This window comes from Equus asinus, chromosome 21 (assembly GCF_041296235.1).
Source record: "Equus asinus isolate D_3611 breed Donkey chromosome 21, EquAss-T2T_v2, whole genome shotgun sequence".
Classification (NCBI taxonomy): domain Eukaryota; kingdom Metazoa; phylum Chordata; class Mammalia; order Perissodactyla; family Equidae; genus Equus; species Equus asinus.
In genome coordinates this window covers 77,462,360-77,490,074 of record NC_091810.1, presented here as the reverse complement: position 1 = coordinate 77,490,074, position 27,715 = coordinate 77,462,360, and the positions used below count along the sequence as shown (strand labels likewise).

The 27,715-nt window shown below is 35.3% G+C and overlaps 1 protein-coding gene across 12 annotated transcripts in view; it reads right to left on the bottom strand.

Annotated features, from left to right (window-relative positions):
• Positions 1–27,715, bottom strand: part of ANKRD28 (ankyrin repeat domain 28) — a 198,854-nt gene that overhangs the window by 17,945 nt on the left and 153,194 nt on the right. For all 12 annotated transcript variants that reach the window (XM_044755168.2, XM_044755165.2, XM_044755166.2 and 9 more), the window contains 13 exons: positions 26,376–26,588; positions 21,108–21,186; positions 20,045–20,159; positions 18,743–18,825; positions 16,970–17,033; positions 15,386–15,454; positions 13,559–13,699; positions 8,352–8,463; positions 6,947–6,973; positions 6,459–6,533; positions 3,435–3,636; positions 850–937; positions 487–604 (listed from right to left, as the gene is read on the bottom strand). In XM_044755168.2, coding sequence (XP_044611103.1) covers positions 487–604; positions 850–937; positions 3,435–3,636; positions 6,459–6,533; positions 6,947–6,973; positions 8,352–8,463; positions 13,559–13,699; positions 15,386–15,454; positions 16,970–17,033; positions 18,743–18,825; positions 20,045–20,159; positions 21,108–21,186; positions 26,376–26,588 — 1,386 coding nt within the window. The remainder of the gene's footprint in view (positions 1–486; positions 605–849; positions 938–3,434; positions 3,637–6,458; positions 6,534–6,946; positions 6,974–8,351; positions 8,464–13,558; positions 13,700–15,385; positions 15,455–16,969; positions 17,034–18,742; positions 18,826–20,044; positions 20,160–21,107; positions 21,187–26,375; positions 26,589–27,715) is intronic.

Genomic DNA, 27,715 nt, shown 5'->3' with positions numbered 1-27,715 from the left:
CTACTCAAGGTTTTTGGGTTTTAAAATTTTGTTTTAATATTATTGTTCTCTGGATTAAGTTGTGCTTTGTAACTGTTTAAAATTAGTGTTCATTGGGGCTGGCCCTGTGGCCGAGTGGTTAAGTTAGCATGCTCCACTGCAGGCGGCCCGGTGTTTCGTTGGTTCAAATCCTGGGCGCGGACACAGCACAGCTCATCAAACCACGCTGAGGCAGCGTCCCACATGCCACAACTAGAAGGACCCACAACGAAGAATATACAACTATGCACTGGGGGGCTTTGGGGAGAAAAAGAAAAAAAATAAAATCTTTAAAAAAAAAAAAGAATTGCTTAGAAAAAAAAATTAGTGTTCAAAAAGTAAGATACTGAAAGAAAGAGTAAAGATTATTTGCTAAAAATTTAATGAACAAAAATAAACCTAGCCTAGTTCTTAGGTAAAACGAGGTCATAAAAACTTTCTGAAAGGAAGTGGGAATATTTTGCTTACCCCTCTATGCAGCGCTGTCCTTCCCCATTTATCTTTGGCATCTACATTTGCTCCTTTGTTCAGCAGGGAGTAAACACAATCTGTGTGCCCGTTGAGAACAGACAGCATCAGAGGAGTCCTGAGCAACAATGGGAATAGGTTCAGTGTTACCACCTAAGACTACACTCGATGAAAAACAACTAAACAGTATGCTGGCCTGCTTTCTAAACAAGCCTTTCTGTGACACAACTTTAAAGTATACTTAAATTAAAAGCTGTATTTCATACTACTCAGTTATAAACTATGACAGACTTACTAAAATAGGGGCAAAAGTATGAAGATTAACAAATATCCTAAAAATAATATAAAAAATTTTCAACTTACTGTCCATTTCCATCTTGAATATCTACTGCATTCTGCGGTTCTGCATTTCCTATTAGTAGCCGTAAGCATTCTGAATGACCATTTGTTGCTGTAAAGTGGTATTTTAAAATTTCAGTAATACATTACAATAAAATAGAGAATGTCCCTCTTAGAGCACATTTCCTTAGATATAATTTTGGTATAGTTTCACTGAATTGAATAGGTAAGAAAAAAAAATATCCGTAGATACAAAGGTTCCTATTGCCTTTGTTGATAAAACTGAATGGATATAAATTTTTCATGGTAAGTTGTGGCCACAGCCATCCTTCATCATCTGCCCTGCTAACAAAATGCTCATTTTATTTAGCTCTCTGGTGGTGGCAGTGTGGTCAGGGAGGGTGGTCTGCCTCTAGCTAAGGGACAAAATCATGATTAGACCAAGTCAATCACAACAATTCTGTTCTCCTTTGCCAATGATTACTTTCAAGGTGAATATTGGTCCAGTTCTGACCACTGAGATGTTAAGAAGTCTGGAAGGCCTCTGGGAAATATTTTTATCTCTGATAATGAAAAGTACTCCTTCTTTCCTGATTTTAGATGTAATCCTGTAAAGAAGCAGTAGCCATTCTATGACATGAGTGCAAGAGTGCAAAGGCAAGAGAATAACAGAGAATCTTTCAGAGCTGTGACACTGTTGCTGGATGAAGCACCATGGAATCGACTCTGCCTCTGGACATTTTATGTGAGAGTCTAAACCCCTGTCATGTAAGCCATCTTTTAGTTAGGTCCTACGAAAGATTTCCAACTGACGCATATACAATAAAAGAAAAATGATTTATCTATAGAATGTATTTCTATGTCTATTTACATAAAATGAGCAATGGCCTAAGCAGAAGTGCCCTAAAGAAAATAGTAAAGCTTTTAAGGTAAGCTAAATCCTCCACAAAATTCAGGTCCTGCCCGGAAGTTTAAAGAAATATATAAGCCACATAATAATGCAGAAAGGATCATTATCACTATTCCTCCTAACTAAAAGATGATAAAACTAATGAAAGCAAGCTAGGTGCCTAATATTCTATAGCACCTTCTAATAGCTCCATTAAATTCTAATAGTTATTAATTAAGACTTGTGGCTCAGAATCACGCCCTCACCTCCAACCTGTTTGTCGCACTCTGTCAGCAGCTCTCATAATAACCAATAACAATGTCACTGAAGCATCCCTCCTGGGGATGCTGCAAAGAATTCAGTTTGGCCCATCATTCATTTTTAATGGATTCACTTACACTCAGTACACAGCAGCTACTGATGACTTTTTGTGTCATCTGACTTCAATATCCAAAACATCAAGCATAACATCACTGTGGGAAAAGACTGTTTCACTTCCAGAAAAAAAAAATCTCACTGTTTTTTTCACGATTCCTTAGCAAATCTCCAAATCTGAGAGGCATCTATAGAACCAAGGCTTGTATTTATTGAATAGGTAGGTGTTAACAGCAGCCTGGAGCTCTTTCAGCAGATAGAATTTATAGACTACATGGCACTGGTTAGCCACTTCTGACGGACTGGCTAGTGTCTTGGTTCAAAACTTATTAAGAGTGCAGACACTCCATGAAAGCTTTAAATGAGCTCTACAAATGATCTGTGCTTGCAATATGATTTTTCAAGTTGCAGAATTATATATAACTTCACACTTGTCCAGAATAAGATAATCGAAAATAATAGTATTTTGACTTATTTTTACCATATGAGTTTATACATATATACATTTATTAGGAGTTTTAATACATTATTAAAATTTTTGTCTTTGAGCCCTGCTTGAATATCTGACAGTTTATCAAATGATGCTCTGGAGCAACAGTGGGTGTTACCTATAGTCTTCTAAAATGCAAGTTTCCCAAAGGACTAGAAGCAAAGCCCAAGACCTATATTCAAACGTGTCCTTAAGGATTACTCTATAAACACAGACCAAGTAAAATGAATCTAATGATATAAAGATGGCCTACTGGGAATGACGAAAATACTTGGCCAGGATTTCTTCAAGTTTACCAGTCTTGGTTATTTAAAATGAACACTGCCTTGTAGTAATTCCTGTAGAGAGTTGTGAATATGCATCTGCTAGTGATACACAGCTGGTACCAAGTGATCACAATGATATGGTTACATACTTTTGCATTTTCACACATCTACCATATCACAAAATTACCTCATGAAGTAGTTCTTGCATAAAGTAGGTGTTCTATAACGCCTGTCTAAAGGGATGTTTAACGTAGTACCCTGGTACAGTAAGTCAAAATGTTTATCAATTGTTAAATGAAAACACATACTAATCCAGAATAATTTCTATGAAAAACAAGTAAAAAATATTACATTGTTTTGTTGATACAGTACTTCAGAAGTTAGACTGTTACATATACCCAATTTCTAAGGCAGATGATAATTTTTTAAAGTGATTGTAATCTTGCAGTTGGCCTTTTCCCCCCTGAGAGTAGAATCATTCAACCTTTTAAAGTCAAAATTGTTAAAACAATTACCAAGAGTTAATATGTAAGAAATTGAAAGAGTATTATTGGAAAGTGGTAAATAAAGTTATGCATATTTGACATACCTGCTGCATGTATAGGCGTTCGCTTCAAAATATAATCTTTTACTAAGATTGAGGCTCCCTGATTAATGAGTACATCCACACATTCAACATGGCCCTTAAATGCTGCAAGATCTAAGGGTGTTCTTCCACTACTATTTCTCACATCAAGATCTAACAAAGACTGTACCAATACTTCCAGTGCTTGATGGTGACCATGATAGGCCTAGGAATAAATAAAAATATAAATTTAAAAAATACATATTTAAGCTGACTTCCAAAATTCCTTGGAAAACACAAAGAAGCAAACTTGTCTTCACATTATTATTATATTTGAGATAATCCAAACTTCTGTGTTGAGAATTTAGAAAGTTAACTATAATTTTTTTTAATAATCAAAATAGTAGGCTATAGTATTAGAGAATGGGTATTCTGCAAATAATGAAAGTTCAAATGACAGGTGATCTTTTCATGAGTATACAATGTCTGGTTCACAGCAGATAGTCAATGGATATATGACATGGATTCAATGAAAGCTTTCATTCTAAGTCTGTGATTCCAAAGCCTGTGTTCTTAATCACAGGTCAGTGCTCCACTTAACTCTCCGATACAATTTTACTTTACTTAAATTGTAGAGACAGCCAGCAACTGAAGTTAAGCTAGTACTTGAGTCTTCAAATTAAAATGACTACCTCCACCCCATAATACGCTGTATCTCAAAAATAAGCATTTCTCTTAGCACGAAAATACTTAGACTGAGCCATGCCTGAATAACTGCCATATGCCAGGCACTGTCCTAGCTGTACAACAGAGCAAGAATGAAAGATCTGTCAGACTGAAGCCCCGTTCTTTACAGTCTCATAAAGGGGCTTTCTAAATAATTCATTTCAAAAACCAACATGTCAACAGAACACCTATTATTCTCATTGGACTAGATGCTGAGCAGGACATAAAGCAATAACAAAACATAGTTCTGGCATGAAAGGAATATTTTCTCTAGTTTACTCATTCCAACACTTTGTAGCTAAGTGACTTTTACAAGTCATTTTCTAATACCATTCAGACCGACAGCCTAGCAGGCTGGTAAATTATCACATGTGAACTTTCATTGAGAATTGAAAAATGTAAAATTCTACCATACCTGAGCTAAATCTCACTTGCACCTAATCTGAAAAACGATACTTAGCTAGAAGAGGGCCCCTCACTGCATCAAAGGGCTGTAAAGCCATTTCTTGTGGAAAATGTCAGAAGGTACCAGCAAGAGGTAACGCTGGTCTAGGCCTTACTGCTTTCTTTGATGTTTCTGACTACCTACAAACTTGACTATTTCAAAGATTAACGTGACTGGAGATCACTGAACTCTACATTCCAGGATCACATCTAATCTTGTTCCTCAATACCAGGTCAATGAAATTACGCTACTAAAAGAGTGAACTTTGAGAAACACAGTATATGCAGAAGATCGTATACAAAGAAGAGAGAAAATAAGGATGACTAGGAGCCATGATGATTTGCTACAGGGGTCTTCCCCTCGTGATGTTCTTTTATAGGACGGAGACAAGGGACTTGCATGCATAGTATGTACGAAGACAGAAACCAAGATCAGTTCCCTTAAGATTCAAGCTAGTCTGTTTCAACTGCATCAAGCTGTCCCAGATTGGCAGAGTTTGGAAGGAAAAAAGAATCACTTCAAGTAATTTCTGAAAACCTCCCAGAGATGTATACAAAATTCAAAAGTGGTGGTCTAATCACATTTCATTGAACCTAATTACTAAATTATAAAATTATTTCCATTTCAGCTTAAAAACACTATTTGGCACACCCATGTTCACAGCAGCAGTGTTCACAATAACCGTGGAGTAAAAAACCATAAAAAACTATAGTTTTTGAGATAAGACATTCAAAAACTTGGAAAAGCGCTGAGTCTGGCACCTAGTAAGTGCTCAAGAAATGACAGTGCTATTATTATAAGAATGATGATGACGACCAAGAATTGCCTAGTCATCTGCTCAGACTTCATTTCTTGCCACCAATAGTAAAATGGCTATTTTTCCCCATGCTGGCTTTGCCCTTTCAGATGACTTATCTACTATGCAAGTCTGGGAGAGTAGATATTATTTCCAAAGACCCAAAGAGCAAGGAAGCAGGAAGTTTCAGCATGCTTTCTTAGCTATTTGGAACAAAGGAGGAAGTACTAGTGGGGAAAAAGGGGCAGAAGGACAAAGCAGAAAATTCAATGTATGTATGTCAGTGTTAGAAAATATGCAGGGAGAACATGAAGATAAAAAATAGTATGCATGAGAAGAAACAGTTAAATGGTTGGCTGAACTTGTAGTGATCCACGTTAAGTATAGACCCTTATAAGCATTTTACTGTACTTAACATCAGAGGGTTCACAAACAGCTAGTGATAGTACCCAGGTCTCCTGATTCTCAGTTTCCCCCTGCAACTGTAACATGCTTTGTTTCAAAAATAAATTCTTTTTTCAGCACAGAAAGAACTAGATTGGGCTCTGCCTGAAATTTCCTAAGATAATTCATCCCCATATCTGACTTAAAGAATTGGCACACTCTCTCTCTGCTAACCTTCTCCTCTTAGTGACTGACATTAAGAGGAAAAATTCAGAGGCATCTTAAGCTAGAAGGGACATTACAGATCAAGTAGCCAAATCCTATAGCATGAGCAATTGAAACCAACTAGCACACCTAGTTAGAACACCAAGATCACAAAGTAAGCAACAAGTTGTATAAATATCACAGAAATTATAGTTCTTACATCCTCTGCTTAGCAAGTGAGAAGTCATTCCATTAGGAATGTATTTTTAAATTCACATCACAGGTATATTCTCTCCCTTAGAGTAGGTCTGGGGGGAAGCCCAAAGACCATTGTTGTTGATGTTTTTAAAAACAAAACATAACAAAAGTACACTCAAGAACTCTGAATTAAAAAAGTTCGTAAAGTTCTGGGTACTTGTTTGAGTCGACACAAACAGATATGAGGTATTTTCAGTAAACCAGCCATCATGTTGGCTGTGAAGGCAGTACTCACAGCCAAGTGTAAAGGGCTTATTGTTGCTCTATTGTCTGAATCACTCAGCATGTCTGTTCCTGAGGTTTCCATTAACTGAGGAAGAAAGGCATTTTAAATGTCAGAAATGGTACTTTTAGGTATATTACAGTTGTTATTCCCACTCCCTGTCCCCTAAGTTCAAATCCATTTTAGAGTATAAACTGATACTTGAATATGAATTTAAAAATCCCAGACCATTATATTATGAAACCTAAACCCAGCAAGCTCATAGAACAGATCATCCTGAAAATGTGGTAAGGGAGTATAAACTGAGTGAGTATAAACTAAGAGCTTGAGGGAAATGCTATTTCATTACCACCAAGTAAGAACCTGCCCTCCCCTTGCATACATGATTTCTGTTACTACCTTTGTGCCCGGGAATGTGTAAACCAGGCTTCAGCTCTAGTGAGAGCAAATAAGTAATTATAATACTCTGAATAATAGGGGGAAAACTGACTAATACTTACAACATCTAAAGGAGTTTCACTTGCAATCTGAAATAAAATTTAAAATAAAAATAATTAGTTTAGGAAGTATTCATATGTATTGAAGACGTAACTGTTAGCTACAGTTCTCTATTTACATAGGGCTTTGTTAAATCTATTCTGAAACTGTGCTTCCTTTGCCTCCAAAAATTAAGTCTTTTAAATAAACAATTGTATAATAGCACAAATCTATATACACAAGTCTAAGACTTTAGTCTAAAGATACAATAATAACCTAAGGAAATGTTTGTTATTTCTTTGGCAGAGTTCTAAATGCCACATTAAATATGTCAACCTCCTTTTTCTACTTTTTTTTTTTTTTTGAGGAAGATTAGCCCTGAGTTAACATCCATGCCCATCTTCCTCTGCTTTACACGTGGGATGCCTACCACAGCATGGCTTTTGCCAAGCGGCGCCATGTCCACACCCGGGATCCAAACCGGTGAACCCGGGGCCACCAAAGTGGAACGTGAGAATGTAACCGCTGTGCCACCAGGCCGCCCCCTTTTTCTATCTTTTATACCCACTCTCCTTAAATTTTTTTTCCTTCTTCTTCTCAACAAAGTCCCCTAGCACATAGATGTGCATTTTAGTTGTAGATTCTTCTAGTTGTGGCATGTGGGATGCCGCCTCAGCATGGCCTGACGAGCAGTGCCATGTCTGCGCCCAGGATCCGAACTGGCGAAACCCAGGCGGCTGAAGCAGAGCACACGAACTTAACCACTAGGCCTTGGGCCCAGCACCTATCCTTGAATTTTATTTCCCCTTGAAGGGAAGCCACACTTAATAATAATTTATAAAGTATGTCTAAATGAAGAAACCCTAAACCTGAAACATCTGTTACACACTTGAGAATCTTTTAACTTGTCCCTTACTATTTGGCAAAGTGCAGTCAATGGTGTGTATATTCAAGAATGAGACCACAGTTGAAATCAAAAGTTCCTTTGCAGAAGTAGAGTCTCTCTTATCAGGAGAGACTGTTAAAAGAATGGGCATTTCAGAATTCCCTAAATATATGGGGATAACCTACCTTTCACAGGGACATTTATTTCTCATATAAGACCAGGTTACAGTTCTTTAGAAACTTGTGGAAAACATTTATTTAAAGGGGCAAAGGAGTAAACGCTACATAGACATGGGGTAAGATAAGGGAAGGACATAAAGAGCCCCCTCTAGAGATCTAATTTTCTCCTTTCTCCTTTCTTTTTGAAAGGGAAAAGGGAATGAGAGAGCTCTTATAAGGCAAGTATGAATTTAAGAGGTACATGGAATCTAAAAATGTTAAAAAACAACAGAATTTGTTTCTTGATTCATTTATTCTCATTTTCATTACATTATTAGAATAGAAACTCACACTAGTCCTTCCACAAGAATTCAGGAATCTTACCAGCTGAAGACATAGACGGTGACCATAAGCAGCTGAATAATGAACTGCATTGTATCCCTGCTTGTCCCGGATCCCTGGATTTGCATCATTTCTTAGTAAGTATTCCAGGCACCTATATATAATAACGATATATTCAAAATTCTAAATCCTACATTTTCACCAATGATAAAAACAGAGACTAAAACTAAAAACTGATGATTTTTCTTACACGTGAGTAATGTAAAAATCATAAATATATCTATACAATATATATTTGTAACAGAAATGACATTGCAAGCATCCTAAAAATACAAACAAAATGTTCATAAGAGAATCCTTCATTCAAAGTGGACACTACAAAGCCTGTCAGGGAGCTTAAAATACACGAAGGCTGTTTTTTACAGTCAATATCTATGGCACCCTGTACTCCACTCAAACAATGTCTGGTAGAATTAAATTCCTAGTGGTGGGAGTGAGCATCCGGTGTTGGCAACATTATTGCTTACCTACCTGGAACACACAGTGAGTACAGCATCTCATTAGGAAGCTCAAAAAAGGAGGTGAAAAGAAATCTCAAAATATCGAGGTCAGAATTTAATGATCTTGAATTAGATGACTGAGAAGTGTGTAAACACTGTAAAAGTGGTAAGCAGGTAACAAGAAAGACCTTCCCATGGGAGATGTATTCCTGTGCTATTAAAATATGAAGAAAATAATTTTAAAAGGCCCTGGGAGGTTCACAATTTGTTATAATGTCAATAAATATTATTATTGTAGCAAAAAACCAGTACTGAATTAGAAATTAAAAGATTTGTCTCTAGAGCTAGTTTGATACCAGTGATCTTGGGCAAATCATTTCATCTTTATGGTGAAACTGCCTCTCTCTATTCATTTGATAGATGGGGGTAGCAATCTGACCGAATAAAGTAAAATCCATTTATGCTCATATTCCAAGTCCACAATTATTCAGTCATACTTTGTCTAACGTTGCAATATGTATAACTAAATATTAATTCTAGTACTAGAGAGAAAAAAATCTATAATCAAATACTCCTTGTTAAAAATTCAGGTTTCTAAAAACATACTGAGGTTATATAAAAACAAATGAAAGGGCTGGCCCTGTGGCCAAGTGGTTAAAGTTCCACGTGCTCCACTTTGGTGGCTTGGGGTTCATGGGTCTGGATCCCAGGTGTGGACCTACTCCACTCATCAGCCATGCTGTGGAGGCATCCCACATACAAAGTAGAGGAAGACGGGCACAGATGTTAGCTCAGGGCTAATCTTCCTCAAGCCAAAAAAAAGAGGGGGATTGGCATTGGATGTTAGCTCAGGGTGAATCTTCCTCACAAAAAACAAACAAAAACAAAAACACCAAATGAAAAGGAACTCTGAAGCAGTGTAATTGATCTTCTAGTAACTCTATCACGTATATATATGAGGGCGATTCTATTCAATGCCAACACATTTCTTTAATGGTGAATTGCTCAAAATCCTTTAGATCTCTTAGGAATTGCTTGCAAAATCTATACTTACTGTAATATCCTGAATGGTAATGGTAGCAAAAGTTCATCCTTTTAAGGTGGGACTTTGATATTTCTGAACAGCTAAAATTATCAAAGATTGTGAACTGGGTATAACTATGACCCAAAAGACCCAAATCGAGGCTGGCCCCATGGTCTAGTGGTTAAGTTCTGCATGTTCTGCTTCAGCAGCCCAGGTTCAGTTTCCAGGTGCAGACCTATACCACTGATTGGCAGCCATACTGTGGTGGTGACCCACATACAAAGTAGTGGAAGACTGGCTCAGATGTTAGCTCAGGGCTAATCTTCCTGAAGCAAAAAGAGGAAGATTGGCAACAGAAGTTAGCTCAGGTTGAATCTTCCTCAGCAGAAAAGAAAAAAAGGAGAAAGACCCAAATCTGATTTCAAGACTAGTGTTTTTTGGTGTTCATAAACTAGCTCTGAAGGCACTTCAAGAAGTGTTTCAGGAATGTGTAAACTCTTTGTATACAGTCTTCCTTGATGCCTAAACCCAGAGGTCACTGGGATGGAGAAAAGACCTTCAGGGTTGGAAAACAGTCTCACTGCTTTACGGGCACAAACCTTTCACTGAAAGGTATATTCTTTTTATTTTGAATCAAATTCTCTAAATGTGAGTGATAAAACAGAAATAGTTCTCCTTACTGAGACCTGAATACAAGACAGATGCTATCAGTGGAACAACCTATTTTAAGATAACTTGCTGATACATGAGTACTGAAAAACAGATTTATTTAAGGAAAGCAAAACAAGTAGGTAAGTTCATGTTCACTTTCTAAAGTAGGAGAACATGTCTCAAAGCATTATTTACAGTGCCTAGTTCTAAGCACACAGCATGAAATGATCTGAAATAATTTAACTGTTGTACATGTAGTAGTTCTTATCAAATCACATTATTTAATTTTTTTATATTCATATTACTCTGATGATTGGTCTCCTGTAACAAAACAAAGAATTGATTTATGGTGATAAAATTCCTTCAACTTAGAGTGATAAAATTCCTCCAGTCATGAGGAGGATTTCTTTCTTATATATAATCATAAAAAACAACCCCCAGTCTTCTCCTTCTCTCACACACACCACATGGGCAGGGGGGAGATTCATCTTGCTCAAAAGCCAGCTCTATTTCTCTTCAACTGGCAAAGAGAATTTTATTAATGTTTAATACATTTAATATGTTTCTTGTGATAGTAACTGTGTATTTGTTTGCTGAGTCATGACTGTCTATAGAGAATGTGGGCATCAGGATGATGGGGGTGACTAGCAGAATGCGTAGAATGAATCAAGAAAGATTTCACGTATTTTTCCAATATTTACTGGAAGTGAGAACAGAGACACATAAGGTAGAGAAGAATTATAATTATTTATGTCACTTCTGAATAGCAGAAAACCAATGTGACAAAAATTCCAAAATAAAAATAACTTTCCTTGGGAATGCTGACAGGGGATTAGTAAACAATCATTAAAAAATGAAACCAACAAATACATTATTGAATAATAGTAATATGAAGCTTTGGGGAATTTGTTAAATATTTCACTCTTGCTTTGGCAGAAGTATGAATTAATTATGCCAGATTCTTTTATTATCCAACCAATTCCAGGGAATTAAATCTTTGGAATTTAGAAAAATAGATCAATGCTTTAATGCTACTATTTAAGCCTCCAAAACAATCAGTAAGTGAAAGGATACCTCTGGTACCCTGAAATGGTCACTATGGCTTACAGCTTCCTGAAGGTTCCCGGGGTACGAATCACTGAGTCAATTAATGACAGCATTTAGACAGAATTTCTGGGATTCTGATACTTTAAAAATAAGAAACTGAGGCTCCAAGAAACAGTGCTAGATTCTTTTATACACATGATCTCAGTTTCCCCCAGAATTCTAAGAAGTAGGTTTCATTCTAATTTTCACAGATGAAGAAGTTTTTGCTTAGCAATTACTTGCTCAGGCTCAAAGAGGTATAATATGGAGACCCCAAGATTTAACCTGGGTCCTTCAGATCTCAAAGCTCACATTCTTTCTAGTATATCAGGCTGCTTGGTGTAGATACTGAGAATTGAGTGTTTAAATAATAAATATCACTAGCCTATTGCTCAAAACAGTTTAATTAGGTAAGAAATCTGATGATTTAATTCACTTTAGCAATACACACTTCTAGAGAAAAATAGACTGGCTTAAATAAAAGCAAAAATTTTCAAATGGTATGGGTTGAACATTGTTATTCTTTTGTTTCTGCATAAGAATTCAGGTTCAATGTAATTGTCTCAGGGCAGGAGGGCCACAAGGTAATCTCTATGCTTGTGTGTGTGTGTTTCTGTGTGTGTGACCTCTCAGTGAAATCTATGTAGACCACTCTGAGCGACACCCAATAACCAGTCTGTGGGAATAGTGGTAAAGGACTATCGATGGTGATACTAGTCATTTTAGGTGTAGTTTTAAGAAAATCTATAAAGCAAATCCTGAAATTACAAAGTCTATAAATCAGGGGGGGGAATAAACTTACCCAAGTTTACAAAACATTTTCTGATTTACAAAGTCTTTATCAGAGATTTTCTTTAAAGAGTTACTATCCAAAAACATACTTCAAATAATTTAACTTCTCCCAAAATCTATCTATATGTAATTATTCTGGTATATATGAAATTATATAAAGTGATATATTCCTGCAAACAGAAAATACATTTTACTAGCGCCTTCAAGATTAGAATTTCAGCCACAAATCCAACATAGAGTGTTACTTATAGAAATGGCTTTGAAATTAGTTACAGAATTTATAATAAATTAACATTTGTGAATACCTTCAAATTATGCTTTTTATTTTGAGGGTAAAAAATAGTAAAAACCAAAGAAATACTTCTATGTGAGATGCAACTTCCTTGAAGTATACTTTATAAAATCTTTCCTCTGAAATGATTGTTTTTCTTAAGGATATTTTTAATATTCACTGACCCAGACACATGGGGAATACCATAGATACTGAAGATCTCTTTTCTTATCTCCATGAGTTTATTTTCTTCCAAGAAGGCAATAGATATTAAGGTACTATAAACAGGTCTGATCAACTTTAGGTGACTATTAATTATAAAAGAATTTAAACATTTCTCATTCTTTTGTTCTTATTCTGTCATTCTTGGCCAACATTTACTTACTCCATTATCTAATTTACTTATTTAAGCAGTATTTAGTATGAACTATATGTCAGATTCTGCCAGTTCAATTCCTCCCTTTTTGGATACCAATTTACAAGGGTATCTTGCCAATATAAACTCTCTATCTCTGAAGGGTACTGGTATTCTAATGCCTGTCTAATCAGATGGCATTGTCCGCACAGCTCTTCTCTTTTCCTTTGCCTATGATATACTCAAGGCTACTGCCTCTGAGAAGTCAGATGGAAAAAACATGGAGGTGATATTAACATGTGCTTTGGGCAGGGAAGACAAAAAGAGATCTGTATCTTTCTCCCAGATCAGTCATTAAGACAGGTTACTGAGTAGAAATAAGTAGCAATAATTATGATTTAGGAATAATTATGAAACCAATTTATTTCCCACACTAGAGACTCAGGGAAAGATAATCAACAACAAAAAGTACAAAAAAGAAATATAAATTTGCAATAAAAATAGCCAACCATATGGAAGATGCTAGTTTATAGTAACAATAATCCTTCAATCTCACCACATGCTACTTACTTGCCATCTGTGTCTGACGTAGCTGCATAGTGCAGGGGTGTGCATCCTCTTTCATCAAGGTCATTCACACTTGCTCCTGATCCCACAAGAGCAAACAGGCACTGGTAATTGCAGTTGGCAGCAGCATAGTGCAGTGGAGATCTTTTGTGCCCAAGTTAATATAAGAAAAACAAAAGCCAGGGACATACGCAAGTAAACAAGAGTACAGTTTACTCTTACTCCACCCAGTTACAAATATTGTATTTATAGCGAGCTTGAGATTGATTTCTGCCATATACTAAGTCTGTTGGAGGGCTGGACAGAAAGCTAGGAGGAGAAAAGGAATGTGGCAGAGAATCCCTAAGAACAGGAAATAAGATAGAAACAGAGTTAAATTATTTTATGGTCTCCAGACAGTAACAATTCCAGTCTTCTGAGTGAATTACAGATACCTTTCACATTCTGCTCAGAAACTTGAAAACTTTCACTTAACAAAGCTTCCCCTATGCTAATAAAAATGTTTCATAGTACAGAGGTAACAGCTTCTGTTCATGTCTCAGTAGAGGACAAAAGGGTAAGAGCAATATGGAAACATTACTTTAGTGGATAATAGTACAGTAACAGTGTTCTAAAAAATGCAATTAACCCTGAATTACTTTCAAGCTTCTAAACTTAGAACATGCTTCAGAAGTCCTCTCTGCTATTTGTAGTACAGAATGCTTCAAGTGTCACAAATTAACTACTATAAGCAGGGTTAAAGTATAATTATAAAACCAAATCAGCTATAAAAATACTGCATTCCAAAGCTAGAGTGATTTTTGATTTTGCAGGCCCTTAGTTCTTTCATTAGCAGGCTTATGAGAGAAGTCTGTTCCTCAAAGTAATTATGGGGTCATATAGTTATGTTTTCTTTTCTTACATGCATTTCTGATTCCCTCCTATATCTAATTCTATTTACTTCTGCACTGGCCCCAGCACATGCTCTGAATACATTCACACATTTCATTTTGACATACATATCCTTTCTTGTCATACACTTTGATACAACTCTCAAACTTTGCTCATATTGCAACCTCTATTCAAACCAATTTAAATTGCCTTCAGTCCTTTCCTGTACGGTTTTAACACACTCTGGGTCAATTCCTACTCTAAGTGACTCGGTAGACAATGACAGCCTTAAGTACTGCTACCACAAATGCCAGTAATAACGAGGTCTGGGGCTGAACAATGAGAATGAGGATCGGCTGAGTGACTACAAAGGGATTCTGTCATTTCACAGGTGCTTTCCTTCAGGTCATACTCAGGGGTGTGTGTGGACGTGTTGGTATGTGTATATGCGTGTTTGTTGGGTTACAGAAGAGGAGAAAGAAAAATTACATATATATTTGTAGCCTATTTCCTCCCTCTTTCTGGTGCTCTGTAACCAAATATGGGCAGTAGAGTCTCTGAGAAAGGAATGACTTGGGGGGCGGGGTGAGGAGAACTGTACTACTCAGTTCTGGGTCTTGTGAGTTTCTTGAAGGAACATAGGTACCATGGGGTTTTACATTTCCATAGCAATAATTATGAGAGGAGGAGCAATGATACCAAGAGGTATAAAGGAGCTTGTGAGGTAAAGCTGTGGCTGGTAGCCTGTGGCAGTGGCAGGGGCCCAGGTGGAAGAAGATTGTGGATGACAATGAATATTGAGAAGTTATCAATTTTGGGGGGGCCTCTCAATGAATCATGACCACAAGGAAAAGATGCTGAATTATTCAGTTAATTCTCAGAAGCTAATGAGAAGGTCAAGCAAACCATTAAGTAAATAACATTAACTGGGCTCTGCACAGGAACTGTATCACATCCTACCTCCCAAATTTGTCCTTTTTGTTGAAGTCTGCACCAGTATTCAGCAGAAGGTTTAGGCACTCCAAATTCCTATCCAGGGAAAAATAAAGTTAGAAGACCTAATTGTCAGTAATTTTACAATGAAGCTGGTAGGTTTAAATAAGTATAAAGGCATGTTTTCAAATAAGATAAAGTGAATAAAATTGCATGATTTATATTTTATGAGGAAAAAATATTAAAATTAATTTAATTAAAATTAAATTTAGTATTTAATAAAATATTAAAATTAATAGAATATAAAAAGTTATGTACATACATACTGGCATGTGGATAGGAAATGACAAGTGAATCATGTCACTATTTAAAAGGAAGTTCACATTTGTAAAAGAGTTCCTGAACAGTTTTTAGGAACCTTTAAAACGAACTTCAAACAAAATGCTTATAATTGAATGGCCTAAATTCAAGGGGTTTCTAATGCTAAATTAAACTAAAATGGGTTAAAAAAAAAAAACAAACAAAACCAAACCTGAGAACACAGGTAATGTCCCAAGTCCACTTTCCCTTATCTTTACCTATACTATGATTGCTTACTTAGATGTATCCTTAGTAAAAACTATAGGAGAGTATAGTACATGCATGGGTATTTCTGTAATTTAATTTTTATAAACCTGAACATCAACTTACTACGTTACAATGAAAACTAACTGCCAAGTGATCAGACACTCATGCTGTCTGTTGTCCCTCTCTCTGTAGGCAAGTAACATGGAAGCTAGGTTTTAATTGGAAGGTTCTTAGGTGACCTTGGAAGAATAAGAGGACCCAGTCACTTGTTCACAACCCATCTCTAAAACTGAGACTGGCTTAGTGGTAGTCTTGGTTCAGCAGACTTGTCCTCTGAAACCACTGGGAATTTTAAAGGAATTATTAACGGGAATAAAATTCTTGCCAATGTCCTTTTGATAAGTCATCATGAATTAAACGGCTTATCATAGATGTAGAATCTAAATGATAACTAACATTAGATTATTAGCAGCATGCTTCAGAGACCAAGAGTTTTAGTTGAAGTTCATTGTTCATTCAAACTAACTGCCTAGTTTCCCCTGGTAGTAATATTTAAAACTTAGTCCAAAATCTTTCAATCTGAAAACTTCCGCTTCCTGCATATTAATACTGAGTAGAGGCAAGACAGAGACTATCAACAATTTTTTCCTGAAATTATGATTAAAAAATCCCAAACATCTTCTCTAAGAATACTAGTATTACTCAGAACATTCTCAGAACATTACTCAGAACATCAATGCTTTGAAGCACTCATTTGAGGACATATATTCTTCCATTTATTCAAAAATGATTTCCTCTTACAGGGAGCAATACTTCCTTTTCTAGGTTTGTTCTATCTCTCCCAGTCACAGTTTATGACCTACGTGGAGGAAGATTAAAAAAAGCAATTTCTACCACTCTAGTCTTTCTTCTCCCAAACCACTACTGTTATGTTTTGTTTTCTATTTTGTGGTAGCCCAGAACTAATAAAGAGAAACAGAGATAAGAAAAACTGCCCTGACCAGCTACCTTTTTCTTAAAAAAATAAAAATTTTGTTAACATACCCTCCAGCTGCAGCTGCATGTAGACAGGTCCTGCCAAAATCATCTGGGGTATCTATATCAAATCCTACAAGAATGAATACATCTTATATTATACTATAGATGATACTTTATATTAAAGTATTATGTCAAGAAATGTCGAGTCACCCCCCCATCTCAAACAAAACTATGAATTACAAAGAGGTACACAATTATTGAAAATAGATTAATAATGTGCAATATTACAAAAAAAATTGTCTCTAAGGGGTTGAGGGTTTTAGGACAAGTGCTAAAGTATTTGTTTAAAAGCCACAGGCTATAAGGGAATATTATTCAGCAATACAAAGAAATAAAGTACTGACACATGATACAACATGGATGACCTTTGAGAACATTTTGCTAAGTGAAAGAAACCAGTCACAAAAGACAACATCATAGGTGATCCCATTTCCATGAACTGTCTAGAACAGGCAAGTTTACAGACAGAAAATAGATTAGTGGTTGCTTAGTGCTGGGGGGAAGGAAATGGGGATGACTGCTAATGGGGTTTCTTGTGGGGGGATGAAAATGTTCTAAAATCGATTGTAGTGATGGTTATGATGGTTACACACCTCTGTGAATATACTAAAACACTGAACTATAAATTTTAAATGGGTGAATTTTATGGTATGTGAATTATACCTTAATAAAGCTGCTTTTTTTAAAAAAAGCCACAGGTACTTTGCTACCTGTAGATTATTACTAACACTGAGAAGAGATTTTAGAATTCTGTTTCACAGATAAACAAGTATGCGAATACTTGTGGACACACAAGTACTTTAAAAAACTCAAAAGAGAATTAACTCACTTAAAAAATATCATTAGGAAAAACTCAGAACTGTCTCAAAATATGTTCACTTTCACTGAAACTTTCCCATAATTCTTTCAATAATCACAAGTTTTAATATACAAAATCTGTTCAACTTTCTTAACATTCTGAGAAATAGAATATCACTTAAAATCAGTTAAGAATCTTTTATATTTAGTAATTCTATACATTCAATAAGGATCATAGTTTTGTAGTAATATTTATAGAAAGCTGTTGATCCTGTTTTGGTTAAAATTGACTGATTATGGCTTTTTTTTTTTTTGAGGAAGATTAGCCCTGAGCTAACATCTGCTGCCAATCCTCCTCTTTTTGCTGAGGAAGACTGGCCCTGAGCTAACATCCGTGCCCATCTTCGTCTACTTTATTTGTGAGATGCCTGCCACAGCATGGATTGCCAAATGGTGCCATGTCCACACCCAGGATCCAAACCGGCGAACCCCAGGCCATGGAAGTGGAATGTGCGCACTTAACCACTGTGCCACCGGGCTGCCCCCATGATTCTGGAATTTTAAAATAGTAATTACATATGGCATAACTAATTTCACAAACCTAGAATATACTATAGAATGGCTACTGGGTCTGAAAAAGCAAGCATGCAAGTGGAGATATTTTGCTTCTAGACATAAAGGGATAATCCAAGACTACCATTCAATGAACAGAAGCTGCTCTAGAAAATATTCCACATCCTATTCCCCAACTAACAGAGAGGAAGAAATCACCGGAAAAATAAAACCCTTCCCAGAACTGAAGAGAACATCGAATCTTAAAATTACAGGACTTGATATCTTCTAAGAGGGGTTAATAAAAGATCCACACTTGGACATATCTATATGAAATTTTGGAAAAGCAGAATAAAGAGATTGTATTAAAATTAGGGAGGGTTTGGAGAGACAAAAAAAGGAGAATCAGTCTGTGAAGGTTCCACTTACCAGAAGAAAGAAGTTTCCTGCAGCAATCTGAAAAACCACTTAAGGCTGCCAAATGGAGGGGGAACATTCCATGTATGCCACGCCTAAAGCAAACACAAGAAAAATACAATCATTTACATAAATTACAAAGAAACTACTTAAAGTGAAAGGATAATTAGATGAGTCAAAATCTCTAACACTCTGGAGAGCAATTTGGCAAAAGGCTGAAGGTGGGGATAACTTATTATCTAGCAATTTCCCTCCAAGAGTAGAGTTTTTCAACCTCAGCATTACTGTCATTACGGACTTTGGTGTGTGTGTTGGGGGGTGCTATCCTGCACAGGCAGAATATTTAGCAGTATCCCTGGGCTCCATCCACACAAGATGCCAGTAAGACCCTCCTCCCCAAATTATGACAACCAAAAATTCTCCCCACCTCATCACTGAGAATCACTACCACAAGGCAAAATGTTCAATAATGTTCACTGGAGTAATTTTTGTAAAACAAAAAACTAGAAGCAATTATGTTTGTCAATGAGGAGAATGAATAAATTGTGAAATCTTTATACAATAATTAAATTTTATAAAATGAATGAACTAGAGTTGCTTGTAGAGATGTGAAAAAAGCCCAAATGTATACCTACATGGCTAAATCAACAACTTCATGTAAAAAAGGAAAAGTTGCAAAAAAGTGTATAGTAGCATACCATTTAGAGAAAGTTTAAAACATGTTAATGAATATATATAAATGTAATAAAAACATACATAGAAATGATAAACATCAATTTAAGCAGGGTGTTTACTTTTGAAGAGCATGCAAGAGAATCCATCTTTCAAACAAAATCTTACATGGAAACTTTAATATATAAAATAGATAAAACTGAGCTGTTCTGATCAAAGGAGGGGAGCAAGAGGTCCTTTGCAGCAGCTACTAAGGAATCCCTGAGCTGCAGCACAAAGTCTGAAAACCACTATCTGTTATTTGGATGAAAAAGAAAAGTATTCAGTATATAAGATTTTTCAAGTCTTAATTAAAAATAATAACCACAAAAACGAAAAGCTCTGATCAAAATTCTGTTATTACTTATAATCTAGAAAGAACTGAGGTAAAAAATATAAAAATACTCTGTGCTGGCTTACCAAATGAAATCGTATTAAATAATCTATCCTATCACATCGTCAACACAAAAAGGAAAAAGCCCAAGCAATTAGTACAATATTGAGGACAAAATTCATATTTCCATTTCAAATATCTAGAAAACTGCAATTTACTTCCTCCTGTGTTTCCCTGCTGCAGCTATCAACCCCCTGGGAAGTACTTACTTTGCAGTGTCAGCACCACTTGTAATAAGAGTGTTGATCAGCAGCTCATGGCCGTACCTTGCCGCTATGTGCAAAGGGGTGTTTCCATTCTTATCCTCACAGTCGATTACAGCTCCTGCAATAAAGCATGCACTGTCAGACATTGGACTATATAAAGACGAAGTCAAATCTATTACATGGAAAGCAATATAAAATGCTATTCAAGCACAAACTAGTGGATATAGCAATTTAACTAGATTTCACTCATAGCACATTTATTGGGCCAGACACTGGGGTTACAGATTTTATAGTTAAAGTAATTTTGTGAATTGAGTATAAGATTTTTAACAGATTTAAAAATGACAAAAAGGTTCTGGGGTCCAATAAGTTTGGAAACCACTGTATTAAAACAAAATTAAACACATTTCTTTAGAGCAAGACATTTCAGAGTTTTCATGTGTACACGCTGTGTGTCATCAAGAAGACTACATGCAATGTTTCACGAATTATTTGATCATGAATCTACCCACTCCTACCTTCTCCTGCAAAACCGTAACAGCTATTATCTTGAGGACCACTAAGAAACAGTTCCTTGAAACATAGCTTGGCAAACACTGCTTTAAAGTAATGCACCTAAAAGTTCTTTTTGTTTAAAAGTTTAGCTTGCCTAGTCCTAATTCAAATGTAAAAGAATACAAGTTCAAAACAATAAATGAAGATCTTAAAAATAGTTCAAAACATTCAAAAGTGGAAAAAAGATAAATGCAACAGAGTTTTGTTAACATATAATACAAAGTGCAGGGAAAAGACAGTTTTCTATTTAGCAATGTTTAAAAAAAGCCAACATGAACTGCTAGAGAAATTTTATTTATAACTCAGGGGAAGCAAAAGAAAAATAAATGAAAAGCAAAATTACAAAAGATATATATACATGGCATTTTATATTCTTTTTTACTTGATTTTCATGAGATCTGAAATCAAATATTAAAAACACATAGATTTCTATGACAATTCCTCAATACCATTCATTCTGTGGATGTTTTTACTACATGTAAGAAAAAAAACAAACAGAAATACTTTTTACCACTCTGGATAATGGTTTGTGATCTGGAGAATCTACCGTGGAGGGCAGTCATGTGCAGTGGGGTTTTCCCATCTTTGCTCTGCAATAATCACACAAAAGAGATTTAAAACTATTGTTACATCCTAATAGGTAATCCTTAGTTCTATTTTGAATATCCTCTTGCATCTTTATTTTGTATAACTATTACTAAAGCGTGAAGTTTAACTGAAACTTATGGAGGTAAAACAGCTGATCAAAATTAAGAACTAATTTTTTTTAGCCTGTATATCATAAAGCACAAATATACAAAAAAAAAATGGTTACAGTTTTTAAAAAATTCCGCATGGTAGGTACGATGTAATCTTAATCTCATTTCTATTTCATAGATGGGGAAACTGAAGCACAAAGATACTAAATGATTCAACCAAGGTCACATAATCAGGAGTGGTACAGCCAGGATGTGCTTCTCACATTTCAAAAATTTCAGATTGCTACAATTCTTTCATTCTAAGAAATGCTGAATCCCTCCTTGACCAAGGAAAAGTGAATGTCAGAATTAACTTCAGCCACTACAGTTCACTTAAAATACTTTGTATATTAATTTGTTTATAATTATTCGTAATAAATATTGTTAGCTGTTTTCTCAAATTACTTAAAATAATAAATGAGACTGGATGTGCATGTGTGTATTTAATGAAGAAAATTTGAAATTCTAAAGAAGTTTCAGATATGAAGAAAAACAATGTCCAATTTAGGTGACATCTTTTATTATGAGTTAGGTAAACTCTTTTCTTCCCTAAAATTTTTTTGTTAATCAAAATATACATGTGGGGCCAGCCCAGTGGTGCAGTGGTTAAGTTCGCACTTTTCACTTCAGTGGCCCAGGGTCCACCGGTTTGGCTCCCGGGTGCGCACATGGCACCGCTAATCAAGCCATGCTGTGGTAGGCGTCCCACAAATAAAGCAGAGGAAGATGGGCATAGCTCAGTGCCAGTCTTCCTCAGCAAAAAGAGGAGGATTGGCAGCAGATGTTACTTCAGGGCTGATCTTCCTCAAAAAAAACAAAAGAACGTGACCATCACAAAGGAAACTGTTTTCCAATTCCTCATCCCTCAGCAAGATTCAGTATACCTTCTGTGTATAGATTCAAAATTCAACTGTGACAAGTGTCTTAAGTTTACGATAAAACCGCATTAAGAAATCCTCACATCATTCTAATAATGGAGTATTAGACCAACTTCATATGGAATCAAATACCTAGATAGGTATTCCATAATATTAGTAATACTAATTCCTTCAAGAAAACAAGTCATCCAACTGGCAAGTTATCTTAAAGAATCTTCAATCTTTTGGAGGCAGTGCAAACAGAGAGGGGAAAAAAGAAACCCAAAACAAGCAAGCAAGCAAGCTCAGGCTCTGGAGTCAGAATAACTTGAGCAAGAATCCCAGCTCTGCCATTCACCACAGCAAGATTTTAGAGAAGATGCCTATATTCTTGAGCCTTCACTTCCTCAACTGAAAATTGATATAATACCACCTATACCTCATAGGTCTGTTGTACAGAATAAATATAATAATCTTCATAAAACACCCATATAACACACCAATATATGTTACACAATATGAACTATTAATTCTATTTGGAGTTTTTATTTATATACTAGTTGTTATTCTTTCAATCAGAAAAACAAAACGAAAAGCACAAAAGCATTTTAATAAAGAGATTCCAGTTTATAGTGAATATTCAAAATCTTCCTTATATGACATATCTTGATTTTTAATGTTGATGTTTTACCTATAGGCATTTTTCACAGGCAAAAAACAAAAACTAAACTGTAACAAAAATTTGAGTTCATAAAATGAGAAATTTGAAATATAATTATAGCGAACATATATATATATATAGTAAGCACTATGTTCCAGGCAGTTTTAAACCACTTCATGTATATTTGTCACTTACTCCTCACAAACCTAAGAGATAGGTACCATTAACCCTATTTTATAGGCTCTGGGATTAAGTAATGTAAGGTGGTCCCATAGCTAATAAGTGGTGGAGTCCTTTACTATAAGCCTATAGTTGGCATTTGATTAACATTTTTATTCTCTACATACTGATCATAAAAAGTACCCTAAATCTATAAAGGAAAAAGAGATTCAGATTACCAACTGAAAAGTCCACTTTAAGATATGTTAGGAGGGGGGAAAGCATATTTATTTCTCACCAAATTGGGGAGAAAATGGGTAGATTTTTTTAAGTCACCTTAAATCACTTTAGAATCAAATTAGGAGTTTTAAACAAAAAATAAAAAAACACCCAACAAAATTTTAACAGTTGGTTTCACAGGTGACCAAAAACAGCAACAACAACAAAAAGCCACATGTATCACAATACTTGTTCGGTTTAAATCTGAAATAAAATATTTTTTTTATCTAACCAAAATTTATTCTCAAAGAAGAGGGTGGGGTAGGAAAAGGTGTTCATGTAAGTGAGACAATCAATGCAGCAAGGACCATGCTAAGCAAGGTTATAAAAATCAGATTCATATTGCTTTTTAAACTCCATTCATTTTACCTCTATGTATACTCTACGACAACCAATTTAAAAACTTATAAACTGAATTAATTACAAAGCTAAATTCACATTCTAACTCCTAGTCATCCACAACTTGATCAAGGCTAGAAATATCAAAACGGAGAATGGGGTAGGAGGAAAAGATGAAGCAAGGAAAAAGAAAGAGATGACTTGATAAGGAGAACACGAGGGTTAGCAAATATAATTTTTTGTAATACAAGGCAAGTGTCAAAGCCTTAGCTCCTTAGTCAAGTGACAATTTGATAAGGACTGATTTGACAAATACAGGAAACACAGGTGTCAGGAAAGAAGATAATTCTTGAATGAATATACATTCTTATTTGTTGAAAACTCACAGCTATCAACAATTTTCATATAATTTCGGAGCTAGAAGGTACCTTAAGAAGTCATTAACAACACAGTAAATGTGTTCCAATGGAACCTGGCAATAAGATAATCGGACAATTGCATACAAACGGGATGCCATACATCCTGATGCAAGATTAAGGCAACTTTTATGAAATCTATTTTTAAACCAACATCATAGCTTGTTGCCTTCAAATCTACTTAACTACCATATCTTAACTGCTTTGCTCAAAAGTTTCCCTGTTATGTGTAAAATCCACCATTGAATTTTCTAAACCATTAAGGAGGTAACTTCAAATAGGACCATAGGTTTGAGCATTATACTATAAGTAAGCCTCTTGTAGCACTGATTCTCATTTCTACATTTCAAAAAAAAAAAAAAATAAAGACTTAAAAATCACAGATACTGGAGTTAGGGATGTAAGCACTGACATATGAATCAAGTGATTCATCACCAAATTATATTATTCACGTCTAAATGGTACTGTATAAAAATAAATAGACAGCCTAATTTTTACCCTTTAAAGACAGCAATATATAAGCTAAAAAATATGTAATAGCTAATGATAAGATGTAAGCCTCCTTTATTCCATAATACTTAATATTTAACATATAAAAATGATTTTAACCACAGTCACTTTATCATAAGGTCTCACAAAGACTAAAAATTTGGTTGTGATCTTTTCTTTTGAGAAATGTTAAGATGATTTCAAAAATTTTATTTTTGAAATAGTCTAATCTTTATTAAAAAATATTACTAGGCCTTTGAGGAAACAAGTAACAATTTTCTCCCCCCACAAGAGGTTAGATATTTTTCTTGGCCCTGATTATCCAAACAGAAGGAATTCTTCAAATCAAAATAAGCGGTTCAAACTTACTATCAATAAATTTTTAGTAATTATTTAAACTATTAAAAAAACTTTTGTAGGTGATTTGAGTGAGAACTGAAAGCTTTAAATGTTTATTCTTAACAGAGAGACATTTAACCTTAAGCATAATAGGAGTTCTTTATCACACCTCATGCCCTTTCCTTCCTTGGGTGTGATGTGTACCAATTTTGTCCTTTAGCTGGGAGAGGACAATTTAGAGCAATGACCTAATTATAGATGGACTTGCTGCTGGTACAGCTGTCAGAGTGGGTCAGTGGCATCATTAAAGGCTTCTCCAAAGTCAGAGAGGTAAGAAAATGGACTCTTCTCTCTACCAGTCTGAAAGACACTGGTTCATCATTCCTACAAAAGGAGCTGAAATATAATGTATTTAAAGCTCTGAAAAACATATTTTAAGCTTAAAGGTTTTTACTAATACTGAATGGTTCAATTTTATTTGTGGTTTTCTTTCTTCATACCACAAGATATGGTCTGGCAAGTGCTCAAAGAATGAATTGATGAATTAATACAAAGCAATCAGTGAAAGCATCTTGGAAAATCTAAAACAATGCTTACACATTATAGTGATGTTCAAAATCGTGGTTGCACATGCTCTTCCATAGAATACAGTGAAAGTGCATTTATTTTGGCTCCAGAATTTTCATATATTTCTAAAATTAAATAATCATTCCTGAAAGTGATTATGAACAAAAAACCAAATAGCAACTATTCCTTATGTGTAACACACTGATATTGGGCTTCTAATTTCTCTAACACTGTGAAAAATTTCAGAACAGAAAAGCTGAAAGACTATTACAGTGAACGCCCACACACATACCAGCTAAATTCTACCACTAACCAATAACATTTTACTATAAGAGCATTATCACATAGCAATCTCTCCATCTATCCATTCACTTATCCATCCAACTATTTGATGCTGTTCAAAGTTAGCTGCAGTTATCACTACATATTACCTCTAAGTATTCTGGTATGCACCATCATTAACCAGGGTTCAACATTTGTTTGGTTTGTTATCTTCTAAAGGAAAATTTACACGTAATGAAGGGCACAAATCTTATATGTACCACTTCATGAGTTTTGACAAATGCTTATTCACAGAACAAAAAGCTTGTCAAAATACAGAACGTTACCATCACACTCCAGAAGGTTCCCTTATGCCTCTTTTTCATCAATCCCCCCTCCCAGAGGCAACAAATGTTCTGTTTTTCTTTTCACCTGTAGAATCTGGAACCCCATATAAATGGAATTGCGTCTGTTCTAGAACCTTATATAAATGGAAATAGTGTATATATTCTTGCGTAAGGCTTTTACTCAGCATAATAGTTTTAGGATTCATCTGTGTTCTTATGTGCATCAATAATTTGTTCCTTTTTATAGCTGAATGGTATTTGTTACTCATATTGCTTCAAACAGTGAACTCCTAAATTCCACAGTACAGATTCTGATTTTATTTCATACCTTCATATTGACATCAGCCCCATTGCCTACTAGAAGCTCTAAACACAATGCTCCATGTGTTGATGCAGCAGCAAAGTGCAAAGGAGTAAATCCTTTTTCATTCTTTTGATTAACATTAGCACCACAGTCTATAAGTTCATTCACTACAACATCTTGTCCATTATAGCAGGCTACATGAAGAGGTGTATTTCCATAGGCATTTGGTTCATTCATCTATTGGAAGAAAACAATGTCAATGTTAAAGTAGTCTTACTAATTATCAGTTGTGAGCTATTTTAGCAATGCTGTGGCTGCAATGAAATTATTAAAGTGAGAAACAGACAGGGATAAATACACAAATAAGGTTTATAACTCTAAAGTTCTTTTAAAATCATGAACATTATCAACAGCATTTTGGTGTCAAATGGATTTTGTTCATTCAGGAAATACAATTCATATATACAATGTCTACTTCATGACAAAACTGAATAATTCCAAGAAAGAGATCTTAGGAAAATGAAAACTAACATATTTTTAAAAGTCTTGTAGGTAAGCAATTATAGAATTAACTCTAAGAATCACGAAAATACTGAACAAATACGGAAAATTCTGAGATACAGTGAGTAGCATGCCTATTTCCAGACTTTTCATTTGTAGTGACAAAGGATTAAAGTTGGCAATGAAGATCAGGATTTTTAAAAAGAGTGGCATTTTTTTCTATTTATTTCATTCAGTTTTGCAACAAACTTAGGCTCTAGATATTTTCTAGTCTTATATTTTGACATTTTACCAAAATGAATGTGCTTAAAAGAATATGCTCAATATTATGAAATAATTCATACAACTCAAGTTTCTTATTCATTCTATTTCTTTTAAATAAAACGTATGAATACTTTAAAGTTTACAAGACTTTGTGCAGTAAACAATTTGACCTTTGCCCAAAATGATGTCTGGCCTCTGCCCTTGTCTTCTGGGAGGTAATCTATGGTATACCTGATAGGAGTGTCCTTGTTTAGGGTGGGAGCTGGATACACTAGATCTTAAGAGTAGGAGTGGCCACAGCCAATAGTCTTAGGGTAGGGGATGACCATGTCACATAAACCAACCATGTTGGTGAGGGTTTTGAGTCCTTCAGTATCCGTGGACTTGGAGACTAAAATCAATCATGTGGGCAGTTGATCAATCAATCCCGCCTATGTAATGGAGCCCCAATAAAAACTCTGAAACAAAGCTCAGGTGAACTTTCCTGGTCGGCAATACTATGTGCATATTGTCACGCTTGATGCTGGAAGAGTGAGGAGTCCTAACTCCATGGGGAGAGGACAATGGAAGCTTTGCGTTTAGAATACTCCTGGACTCTG